Below are 12,584 nucleotides of genomic sequence, written 5' to 3'. Positions count from 1 at the left end.
AAGATGTGACTAGGGAGGTTCACTATAGCGTCGTGTGAAAGGCTGCCCCACATTCCTTATCATTGAGGAAATTACTATTTCGGCTCAGCTTCTACCGAGTCCCTGTCAAACGAGAGCTATGGTCAAGGCTAGCTATTGGCCCCCTTGGCTTGAACATGTATTTGACTCATGGCTCCACGGCTACGACGAGGAGTATTAAGTTGCCTTTAGAGTGAAGGCGGTAATTCGGGCATTTTGTGGTCATCTAGTGAAAGCCCATCATGTTTTGCTGGCGAATAAAATCGGAAAACTTCTCGTGATTCGATTTATTTGCCGTTGTTCGAGGCCTCTGGCCAAGACCAAGTTGGATCCGCTACTATCGTACTAGTAATGCAGCAAGGTTACATATATCCGCCGCTAATATCGCGAGTGGCTGGCAAGGTTGTAAGGGGTTCGTGTAGGGCTTACTGGCTCGGGCCATCAAATAATCTAAATTTTCACATCATTTATAGTCAGAGGTGCTCACTGCTTCATGGGCACTACTCTCTCCTCGAAGAGATAGCAAAGCCAGTTGTACACCATATTGATATATCAAGCGCCGTGTTGTTATAAGATACGATGAGGTGGGAATTTCTCGGACTGCTAGTCCAACTTGTGGCGGCTGAGGGGACTGGCAATCCTGCGGTAAATAAGGATACTGAGTACGCCCGATGAATCTGTTCGACGCTGACGAGTATCTTCTCTAGTGTGATGCCCTGGTGTCCGCTGGGCTGGGCTCACGTTTACTCACAGCTCTCGACCCAGCTTACCAGGAACGTGTCGAGTCTTACTGGTCTGCCAGTGCCCGTCTGAACCCGTGGTGCTTCGTTCAACCACAGACCGTCGGCGAGGTTTCACTTGCCCTGACGGCCCTCACAGCTGCCGGTCAAGGTGCTGGGGACTGGCATATTGCTATTCGTGGAGGGGGGCATTACTTTTCCCCGGGTGTTAACAATGTTCAAAATGGTGTCACTATCGATATGGGATCTTTCAACAAGACCACTTACAATTCCGTAAATGGACTCGCCTCGGTCGGACCTGGTGGCCACTGGACCGGAGCATACAACAAGCTCGCGAGGAGCAACGTCACAGTTGTAGGCGGTCGAGAAGGTCAGGTTGGAATCGGTGGTTTTCTTCTCGGCGGTGGCGTATGTGTTACTTTCCTTTTGCTGACCCACCCATATACTGCGAACTGTGAATACGTATGTGAACTAACAAATGGCTGCAGAATTCGTACTACACTTTCCGCCAAGGGTTTGGGTGTGACAACGTGGTAAACTTCGAGGTCGTCCTGGCCAACGGGAGTGTTGTTGACGCCAATTCCAGCTCTCATTACGATCTTTACAAGGCACTCAAGGGAGGAAGTAGCAACTTCGGCATTGTTACACGCTTCGACCTCAAAACCCTGCCTAATACCCCAATGTGGGGCGGTATACGGACATATGATTACAACCTATATGCCGACGTCGCTCTAGAAAGCATTGTTGATTTTGCGAACTCAGACGACTCCCAAGGCGACAATGCCCTAATTGTGCTGATTGTGACCAGTGGGGATAACACCATCTCCCTTCTCACTAATCCCGTCAACACACAAGGCGTGACAGACCCACCCAACTTCGCAAAGCTGTCTGCACTGCCTGCTTTGACAGACTCTACGAAAATAGCAACCGTGGGGGATCTCACGGCCGGAGGAACGCCCGCTGGATTAAGGTTCGTGCACCTGATTGAGGATTCGGGACTAGAACTTGAATTGACCATGTGCACAGAAATGTGTGGTTCACAGCCACTTTTGGTGCAGATGTCGACCTACTCAAAACTATCAAGGGGCTGTATGAAGACTTCCTTGCGGACTTGTGGTCATTGCTACCAGCCGAAGCCTTCGAAACCCAAATAGTCTTCCAGCCTATCCCTTCCTATCTGGCGCAGGTCGGCGACAGGAACGGAGGCAATGTTCTCGGTCTTGATTCTTCATTGACGAAGAACGCTGTCCTCTTTCTGCTCACTTTGAAAACACACACAGAGGCGGATGAGGCAGTGATACACGCAAGAGGTGGTGTGTTCTTTGCCAAGGTGGAAGAGTCCGTGGAAACTTCGGGAAACAGTCTTCCTTTTGTCTACCTCAACTACGCCAACCCCAGTCAAGACCCCTTAGGGAGCTACGGCGCTGAGAACGTCGCGTTTATGCGAGATGTCTCTGCCAAGTATGATCCGCAGGGTATCTTTCAACAACGTGTACCAGGAGGGTTCAAGATCTCTCGTGTGATTTGATGTACCGAGTAATATTGGTCCTGGATTCCTATCGCCGAAGACGATCAGAACTCCGTACATACCTGGGTATGTCTGTAAGGTCGATATATAGAACCCGAGTGTTACCAGTAACTATTAAAATTGAATACCTTCAATGTGTTTACTGCATCCCCAGATGAGAACGATCCCTTGCCAGCCACTAAATCGCCCCGAACGGGAACATTAAAATCACATGCAGTCCTCTTGGTACAGTTTTTCAATGATTGTTCGATTATTATGATTCATTCTCCAGAGGTACCATTTAAAGCAACGTTCAGTACATCCCTCGAAGCTTTCCGACATCAGTCAAATTGCCGATGTTGGTGAACGCGTCATATGCCCGAACAGCTCTTTCGTTCCCAATGGCACCGGCCACCTGGTCCATGAACTTTTTCTTCAGATCGTCGACGGTGAGCGGATTCTCTTGACTTCCAATAGCGTGCACGATGTGCCTTTCAAGCTTACTGCCATCCTTGAAATTCACCGTCACATACCCTTGCGCGTTGTCCACAGCGGCGTCGGTCGTGACGTTGACCATCTTTCGCAAGCTCACCACAGTCGCGTTCTTGACCACATCATCGGTGAATTGCTTCGGCGTCGCTTCACCATAAAGCAGACCGATAGCAGTGGCATGGAATATGCTGAACTTGCCTTCCAAACCTGTCTGCGGATCCGTCTTGCCTGTAAGCACGAGTACCTGCGGGTTCACGCGGAGCTGCACAGACTCTATCTCAGCGATGGACTTGCCCTCCTCAAGCGCCTGATTGTGCAGTTGGATAGCGCCGTCGATAGATGGGTGCATCACAATTCCGCAGGGGAAGGGTTTGAAGGTGTTCTTGAGGACCTCCCACGTCTCGCCGAGCTGGTCGAAGTAGGCCGTTGCGTTCGCACGTGTGCTGACGACATGCAGCCAGCCGAACTTAGCCTCGAGGCCTTGCAGTGAGCTGGTGTAGTTGTTCTTGGCGAGAAGGGCGGCGAGCATGCCGCCTTGGGCGGCCCGGCCAACGTGAAAGGACTTTGTGTCTGAGCCGAAGTATTCCTGCATGCCGACAACTTGAGTCGCCGCGATGCCGATGGCGTTTTGAATGGTGATGGTATCGGATCCCAGCAGCTTGCTCACTGCGACTGCAGCGCCGATCGAGCCGGTTGTGCTTGTAATGTGCCATCCCACGTCGTAATGCTCGGGATAGACGGAGAGACCCAGCTTGCATTCTGCTTCGACACCAGCGACGAATGCTGTGATGAAGTCATACCCTGAGACTGGGGCTTTCCACTCCGCCACGGCGAAGAGCGCGCTAGCAACTGGTCCAGCAGGATGGATGATCGTCTCGAGGTGAGTGTCGTCATAATCATCGACATGCGAGGCAATCCCATTGATCAGAGCCGCCGTCTGAGCATCTGCATACCCGACGCTGATAGACCCGTTAGCACCCAAAATGCTAGACGTTGGAGGTCCGCTAAATGCGGCAAGAGTTGTGTTCTGCGCTATTTGGGGCGCATCTTGTATATAGCCTCCAATAGCACATCCAGCCCAGTTGTAAAGGCTTTTCACGGCAGCATCAACTACGCCAGTCGTGAGATTAGCATAAGTCAGGTTTGTGGTCCATGCAGCGAGCTGAAGTGTGGCCATTTTGGAGCGTTGCGGAGAATCTTTGATATCTTCGAATTCCAACTTCGTCGTATGCGTCCGGCATTTATACAGCGGAAAATCGGCTCTCTGGGATACCTGATGTCACCCGAATCCTTGAGTATACAGTCAGGGAGCAACTTCAAAGTTACCTAGGAATGGAGATTTCGGTAATCGACAGACATCGAGCTTGAGTGGCAGCGATCTCTTCGGTCTAGGAAGGCAACCTTGGAAGGCAGGCCACACGTCGTAAGGAACGAACTCCCATTCTTTAAAATGCTGTCATGGCGGGGTAAATTTCTCGATGACACTATTTGTGCTGCCTCTGGAATCGTTATTCCCGGATGAATCGGGGTAGTAGTCGATCTCGTCGATGGGAGTGGCGAGTGGCATCACTTAGTGCTAATTGGGCAATTCTCGGCTTTGAGTCGGAGTCTGCTCACGTCTCCTCCTACTCACCCCAACTAAGTCTTCTACATAAACTGACAAATAATTACTTCACCTGGTTTCACAAGAAGATAAGTACGGGCCATTATGAGTTGCCGTGTCCAATCCTGGCCATTTGAGTATTGGTACATTCTTCACATGTGCAATCGGTGGGAACTGCACGCTACCAGATGTTCTCCCCATAACCTTGGAATATTTCGTGCAGGACATTCACTAGCTCGGAGGTCACCATACAAAGTCTTGACAGTTACTACAAATCCAATGAGATGGATTTCTTCTATATTCTTCCCTCATGTTTTGGTCCAGTTCTTGCATCTCTACAGCGCACAGATGTCTGCATATTTCCGCACAGATAATGGATACGATCCACTTTGCGTTTGATGGGCGGAAGTAATATACCCGAAGTGTCAAGACTCGGAGCTGATGTTCCCTTCAGGACAGCCGCAGAATGACAACTCGAACGTGAGGAAGTCCCTTCAGCAGAACAATACCTCAACAAAAAAAAAAAAAAGCCGCGGGCTGTTACTTCACACAAGCCTTTCACTTGGTATAAAATACTGAAACCAGAGTAATTAGCCACCGAGGCTTCCCCTCCGTCACCAGATATACCAGGAATTGTCGGAAAGGATCTGATTCGTTATTTCACCTATGGCACGACCGTTCGTGGCAGTGAACGGTCGGTGGGCTGGCGCGAGTATATTAGTATAGGGCAAAGAATATCCATAATGAGGACCAGCCATACTATTACCGAGCCAGTGATAGTATCTGGCGATAACATCGAGCTCCATCTAACCCAGGGATGTGTGCTAGATTGAAGTCTCTGCAGTCGCTGTGCGGTGCACCGTGCAGCGTGGAGCCATACGACGGTATAAAATTCCGAGGCCCTCGCCAACAGGTCCCACTTCACTGCTACCTTAGGGTGCATTTGATCTGCGAGCTGTGCATATACAGATATCCTTCCAATAAGTCTTTACCGCCAAGGAGCAAGGGGGGCTATATCCCTTCTATTTATGCAGTCATCTGGCTGTACCAATAGATCAGGACCAGCCCCCTGAAAGTAGCGTATATTAAAAAATTCAAGCTGGGGACTAGTTAGAAGTAGTGAAGCCTAAAGTACTTATCTAATGTATTCTACGTATCGGGGGTCGGTATCCATAGACTTTCTAGTAGCTAAGACAGCCCCCCCTGCTCCTTGGCGGTAAAGATTTATTGGAAGAACCTCCGTATACTTGAGACCAACCGTCACCAACTTGCATATTATTAGCCCCAACACCTGGCGCCAAGAACCAAGTCCAAGGTTGTCACTTTCTTGACTGACTGACGACGACCTTCCAGGTCAGATGTGCTCTCCCATGCGAGCTACAAATAGGACCTCCTCTTCCAGAAATTCCCACCTGTTGTTCCACACACCTGCTTCTTTGACGTGATTACGTATATCTCAGCATCCAGCTTCAAGATGGGTAGTCAGGTAGCCCAGGCCATCTCAGCCATTCGGCATGTCTTGCCAAATGCTCACCTCGTCACTCCCGAGGCGGACGAAGAATACAACTTGCTAAACAACAGCTACCTTTCGGGCTTTGAGAGTGACTTGCGTCCTGCCTGCATATTTCTCCCGCGCTCGAAAGAAGAGGTTGCTGCCTTCATCCGTGCCGTCAGCCCATTCAATGGTGAGGTCCAGTTTGCGATCCGGGCTGGCGGGCGACAGCCGCTGCCCGGTTGTGCGAATGTCAACGGCGGCATTACTGTTGACCTCCGGTCGCTTAAAGGTCTTCACCTTCAAGACGGCCAGGTCCAGGTTGCTGCCGGGCAGGACTGGGGATCGGTCTACGAGTACCTAGAGCCGCATGGGCTGGCCGTCACTGGGGGTATGTCGACAACCGGTGGCATTGGGGGTCTCGCCACACAAGGTATGCATGCACTACAAGTAGTTACCATGAGATTGTGAAGCTGACATGAACTTGTCCTTGATAACTAAGGCGGTCTCTCGTTCTACTCGTCTCGGGAGGGCTTCATTTGCGACAACGTTGTGAACTACGAGGTTGTTGTGGCTTCAGGCGAGATCTTGAATGCCAATGCCAAGGAGAACTCGGACCTCTGGGTCGCGTTACGGGGTGGTGGGAACAACCTAGGTAAGAAGCCCTACTTGAAGTTACTCACAGAGAACATCTCTCGGGCACAATGAACGGCCACCTGCCATTCGTACTGACGAGTCGAATTTCCAAGGAATCGTCACTCGCTTCGACTTCCGCACATTCAAGCAAGGTCCCATTTACGCGGGCATGGTTTGGTACTTCAAGCCGAGCTTCGCAGACCAGATGAAAGCCCTGGTGAAAGAGCTCAATGCGCCTGATGCCAGTGTTGAGACGCACCTTATGCTCAGTATCGCTTACGCGCAGGTCTTTGGCAACGGCAACGATGTGGTGTGCCTCAACCAACTCTACTATACGCAGCCAGTCGATGATCCCCCTGCTCTGGCGCCCTTCACACACGTCCAACCGCAGAGGGCAGAAATGAACAGTATGAAAATCCAGACGCTTGTCGAGGCGTCGACGGAGCAGTCGGCAGCAGGACAGAGCATGATCAGGTACGCTGTAGATACTCACAGATCCTATGTTGAAGCTCCGGATCAGGCTAACAATTGAGGTGTCTGATAGATGTCTCTACATGAATGTGAACGTCAAAGCTGATGTTGAGACGCTCATCACAGGGGGTGACATCTGGTGCGAGGAATTGGAGGCGGTCAAGGACGTCGCCGGGCTCATGTGCTCTTACACCCTGCAGCCGTACCCAGTGTCACAACTTAAGAAGACCCGTGAGCACGGTGGAAATGTATTGGGCTTGGATCCCAGTGGCGGGCCTGTTGTCAATGTCCTGCTCCTGTCATACTGGGCAGACAAGAAAGATGATGAGCGGATGATGGCTTTTATGAAGAAGGCCTTGAAGCGAATTGAAGAGAACGCGGAGGCTCGAGGTCAGCTGATTCCCTTCATCTACTGGAACTATGCATTTTCTCACCAAGACCCTCTGAGGTCATATGGTGAGGATAATGTGCGTAAATTGCGAGATGCTAGCAAGAAGTATGATCCCAAGGGATTGTTCCAGGTAGCATGTCCTGGTGGTTTCAAGCTTTTCAAATAGATAGATGCACCAATCGTCTGGGACACAAGCCTGGGCAGCTACATACAATTATTAAATTGTAATTAACCATCATCAATGCGCATCAGGATGTCCGTTATGATCTTACATTCCAGAACACCAATGATGTTCCCACATGTGGACCCTGTTGCTATTGATGACCTCCATCGATCCAACCCCAGCTTCGGCACTCCACCGTTGTTATCAGCAGTGGACATATTCACCATTCACATCATGTTCCGTTATTGGTCCTCGGTGTAAGACACTGAATACGATGACAACACATGTACTACATGAGCTTTCACAGTAGCTTGACACGACTCTAAATCGTCCGGGAGTTTCTGACCTCAGCTTCAATACCATCCCACCACTCTAAATGTCGTCGGAAATCGTCCTTATTTTCGTTCTGACTGTAGTGCAAACAATCAAGTTCTCTCTCGTATGATCCGGCAGACAATCGAGGGTCCCAAGCGCGAAACCTTCTGTGAAGGTGTAGCCAATCGAAGAATCGACTCATGCTCTCCATAGAGAAATGTATCTCCTCGATGCCTATGCCGCTCCCCCCTCTTGCAGCAATGCGCTTCCTCAGTCCTTCGCTGAGATAGCTGAGCATAACCGGCAAGGCCGACCTCAGGATCGCTCGGCCATATCCATAGATTCGCCATTTACCAGGTGTGAAGCGCCATTTGTAGTGCACCGCCACCTCTCGATCAGTGATGACGCCCACGTCCAAGATAATCGGCAGGACTCCTCCGGACCATACTCTAATACATCTGAACTCTATGCGCGTCTCACGCAGCCACTGCTCTGTCGAAGCACTGAGGGGAGACTCGTCGTTGTGGCCCAGGCTTGTGGGGATCAATATCCGGGTGCGAGAGGCAAGGAGAGCTTCGACGTCAAGTTGGATCTGCGTGTGGACAAAGAGGGGTCTAGGGTCAAGATGATGGAGTCTGTAGATGGGAATCGTGGGGCTGTATAGCATGGGCCTGACACGAGGGAGGGAGCGGAGGATGAGGCGGTAGATCTGCTCGCGGAGCTCGAAAGAGAGAGATAGAAAGGAGGTTGGCGGCATTGACCCGACCAGGACACGACGCGACTGCATGGCAATGATTCTGCGTTGAGATTCTAGGTTCTCGCACCTATTACATCAGAGAGACGAGCATTTTGGGACGTATATTGATGACAAGGTGTTTACAGGCCGGTTCATTAACAGGATATTAAAGGTACTTGGGGTTGCTGCCTGCTTCCCAATGCTGCTTAGTCACCTAGTGTCAACTGGTGGCCAATTTGATAGCTGCCACTTATTAGGTATTCGGATGCTGTTAACTCCAATGTCGCCCGGGGCCCTTACTTACCAATGCCAGGTTGCCATTAAGCGCTTGCTGATGCAGCTGGAGTGGGCTCCCAACCTTGAGGTCATCAATATCTCGTCCGCGTTAAGATCATTGTCAGGTAAGACACTTCGCAATTTCTTGTTGCATCTAAAGGCAATTTTGTGCTGGTCAGTCATTCATTCGGTCTCTTCTTGGGTTATCGGGCTGCAAAAAGCGCTCTAGTCAACCAAGCTTCAGCGACTTTGGCCCAGGAATGGGGAAAAGAAGGCCGGAAGACTACCATCATCTGCGTCGAGCCAGGCTTCCTCTCCACAGGCCTCATTTCAATGGAAAAGACTATATGTAAATGTGCATCGCGGGTTTGATGAAAGTGTTCGACGGCATTACTCCCAAGGACAACCGTCTTTTCTGAAATGGGACGGTACTACTATTCCTTTCTGACCTGGAGGTTGACTATGCCATGGACTCGGATAGTTTTGATGTTTCAACGACCACCAAATTTCAGATGCTGGCCGAGCAAATGAGATGGTGCAGAAGCTCTCACTGCATAACAATCTTCAGGGAGCACACTGTCGGCATATTGAAGAAGGAAAAGTACTGTGACTTTGCGATTGACTAGAGCATATTGACATTGCTCTCAACCGCCAACACCAGCTCCCTAGGTAAACTACAAGTAAACGGACAGATGGGTCATGCAGGTTTGCATTGAGTCCGGCCCCTACATGGGTACCTCTTTTACCCAGGAAATACAGATTATAGACTTCTCGAGAAAGTAAATATACTGAGACGCCTGACAAGTATTCTATGCTCGAGGGAACGCTCGACTTAGGCGGATGATTTTCAGAACGAGAGGGCCCAGAGGTGTTGTAGGCTCATTGCTACGTAGATGCAGGACCAAAATCAGTCCGTTGGTTGGTGTAACATTTCGTCCAAAGACTCTGATTTGGCTCTCACATGTCAATTTGGTCAGTCTCACCCCATTCTGCAGTTGCCCAGCCAGTCAATAGTTCGGGATCTATTCCAAAAACAAATTCATGCACTTTGGGGGAGCACTGCCGAGTGACAAATGGAAGAGCTGCACCCCAAGCTACCTGAGTACACTTCGGAGTCACTTGCTAGCCTCGCTATCTCTTTCCTTGGTTCTATTTAGGCAACCATGCATGGTTCTCTATGAGCCAATCCTACAGTGATTCTGTGCCGTGGCCGCCATATCACTTCTACTGGTCTTTGAAACCACCCTGGGGTATTTTTCAACATCAATTAGTGCTTATCTTTCGTTCCTATGAACTCTTCTATTCTGACCTACCGTGCAACACCTTGCAACTGTACATCCCGCTTGCTTTAGCTATTCCACTATGCTCCAATAGTATGCTCGAATGCCATATTTTACTCTAAGCTGATTTCTTATCTTAACGGACTAGTTGTGGTCCAGTATCCACGGCCCGGGGGTTTTATGCCCACGCCGATTCGGAAGGAAACAAGTTTGCCCTTGGTCACCAGATTATGGCCAGCCAACGAGCTCAGGGTCAAAGTGTTTCTGAAATAGGATGTGAATTGTATGAATACCACCCGTTTCACTCCAGTGACCAGTATATTCGACAATTGATTCTTGACCCGGGACAAGGCGATAACCCTCTGAGGGGAAGTCTGGTGACGGCCAAGCTTCTTGATGCACCATCATTCGAGGCTATCTCCTATGTGTGGGGCTCGAAAACCCGGAACCGGTGGATTATTGTGGATGGCCGACGGCTTCCTATCACTTCAAGTATGGAAGACGCCCTTCGACAAACAAGACTGCCAGCGCATGCGCGGACCCTGTGGGCAGACTCCATCTGCATCAATCAAGAGAACCGTGTGGAGAAGGGGCATCAAGTTGCCATGATGGGCAGAATTTACGCCAGATCGAATCGCACACTCATATGCCTTGGCCTCTGTCCACAGTTCCAACAATGCTCCCAGGACGTGGTCGGTTTGGTCGACGAAGTGAACAATATGATGGACTCGACCTTTGCCGGCTCCTTATTTTCATGGGACTGGGGAAGCTTTCCGTTCCCCAGTGAAGATGATACCTTACTCCACGACAATAGATGGGTGTCATGGGAAGAATTCGGGAAATGTGCCTGGTTCGGAAGGGGCTGGGTCGTGCAAGAAGCTGCTTTGGCACGCGAGGCCGTCGTACTTTGGGCAGGAGCTGAAATACCATGGATCAGGATTCTGCGGAGCTATGAATGGCTGGTGCAGCGTGTGCGCCATTTGATGCCAACCAGCAGATTGCTCATGATACCAAATCCTCATCGGCGAACATATACCACGCGACGGCCGTGGGAAGCGAGAACGCTTCACTTTGAAAGAAACCAGGAGCTACTAGAGCACATGCCAACTCTTGAGGTGCTCAATACTGCCCGGACGTTGGATGTATCGGAGCCCAAGGATCTCATCTACGCATTCATGTCGATTCCGACCTCAGACAAGGTTTTCACTGGGCTCGATATAAGACCGGATTATTCGAGGGATGTTTCCCATCTGGATGTCTATCGAGACTTCGCCGTCAGATATTTACAAAGGACCCAGAACCCGGACCTTTTGAGTTATGTGGATCATGAAGAGAGTGACTTAGAGGCCAAACGCGAGGTTGACGGGTTGGGCTCCTCCTCGGTCTTTTACTTTCCATCGTGGATTCCGCGCTGGGATCGAGGCCTAACGCTTCTGCGTGAGGTGGCATACTGGCTTAATGCCACGGCACCAAAGGTTGAGATCAACGATAACCACATCTCGCATGTCCTCACCATACATGACGCCTCAATCATCGAAGTGAGAGCCATCGTTTTCGATTCCGTCCAATATGTCTCCGAGAGATTGTCATGGTTAGATGACTGCACCCCAACACAATGCACTCAAGAAGTGGTTTCACTTTGGCGACAAGTCTCGCCAGAATCGCGTAGGCTCCCAGGGCTACTTGACAAGGATCCACTAGATGAGGCACTGGCCTTTCTGAGCACACTTTGTCGAAACTTCTTTGACGGTGATCGTGAGGAGTTCTGGCACTCACTAAAGGCGTTTGCAGGACTCCTCCAGGATGATAGGCCAACGCGGTCTATCGACTTGTATCTCACGAATAAGGAGGCTCGGCGAATATCGACATTTGCTATCAAGTCATGTCAAAGCCGTCGTTTCATTCTGCTGAATGGTGGTCTCTACGGAATGGCACCCACCATCACCCGTAGCGGCGATACGTGTGCAGTCATCCCCGGAACAAGATTCCCCTTTATCCTCCGAAACGTTGCTGGAAAGGAAAATCATTACCAAGTGATAGGACGTGCATACATTCAAACCAAGGCTTGGCCTCTGGTGCAGTCTGGGCATCCTCCGCCGCTGGGCAGTTCGGACCAAAGCAGAAGCTGGAAGGACTATGTTATGCAAGGAAAGTCTATTTATCTTTGTTGAGAAACCGAGAATCCCTTGGCCTCCGAGTCCAGGGCAGTGGATCTTTGTATGCGTTCAAGTAGTTCTATACGAGATGTTCAGAGTGTGAACGTAGAAATAGCTGGTGCTGTAAGACTGGTGGCCTGGACGGCTGTTGTATAGAAATCAACATGGGACGACATGTGGGTGTATTAGAATAGGTCTGCGGCCCAACGCAGCAGCGAGAACGGGCTGAAGGACCTTCGCGTAGACACCATTCAGTCACATTTGTTTCATCCAGTGCGGGACGAATGAGTGCTTTATCCCCTGGTCAA

The 12,584-nt window shown here is 50.3% G+C and overlaps 3 protein-coding genes across 3 annotated transcripts; 2 read left to right on the top strand and 1 right to left on the bottom strand.

The window, feature by feature from the left end:
* Positions 1 to 2,578: 2,578 nt before the first annotated feature.
* Positions 2,579 to 3,934, bottom strand: KVR01_013554 (uncharacterized protein; the record flags this gene model as incomplete). Its single annotated transcript, XM_044787049.1, has 1 exon — positions 2,579 to 3,934. The coding sequence occupies one exon, from the start codon at positions 3,932 to 3,934 to the stop codon at positions 2,579 to 2,581; it is 1,356 nt and encodes a 451-aa protein (XP_044637482.1).
* Positions 3,935 to 5,638: 1,704 nt separating this feature from the next.
* On the top strand, positions 5,639 to 7,516 carry KVR01_013557 (uncharacterized protein; the record flags this gene model as incomplete). The annotated part of the gene is made up of 4 exons (XM_044782521.1): positions 5,639 to 6,285; positions 6,355 to 6,507; positions 6,602 to 6,962; positions 7,033 to 7,516. The coding sequence occupies exons 1-4, from the start codon at positions 5,835 to 5,837 to the stop codon at positions 7,514 to 7,516; spliced, it is 1,449 nt and encodes a 482-aa protein (XP_044637485.1). The 5' UTR covers positions 5,639 to 5,834.
* A 2,834-nt stretch (positions 7,517 to 10,350) lies between these two features.
* Positions 10,351 to 12,291, top strand: KVR01_013546 (uncharacterized protein; the record flags this gene model as incomplete). Its single annotated transcript, XM_044786740.1, has 1 exon — positions 10,351 to 12,291. The coding sequence occupies one exon, from the start codon at positions 10,351 to 10,353 to the stop codon at positions 12,289 to 12,291; it is 1,941 nt and encodes a 646-aa protein (XP_044637474.1).
* Positions 12,292 to 12,584: the final 293 nt, after the last annotated feature.

This window comes from Diaporthe batatas (assembly GCF_019321695.1).
Source record: "Diaporthe batatas strain CRI 302-4 chromosome Unknown Contig00028, whole genome shotgun sequence".
Taxonomy (NCBI): Eukaryota; Fungi; Ascomycota; class Sordariomycetes; order Diaporthales; family Diaporthaceae; genus Diaporthe; species Diaporthe batatas.
This window is presented reverse-complemented; position numbering and strand designations above follow the sequence as displayed.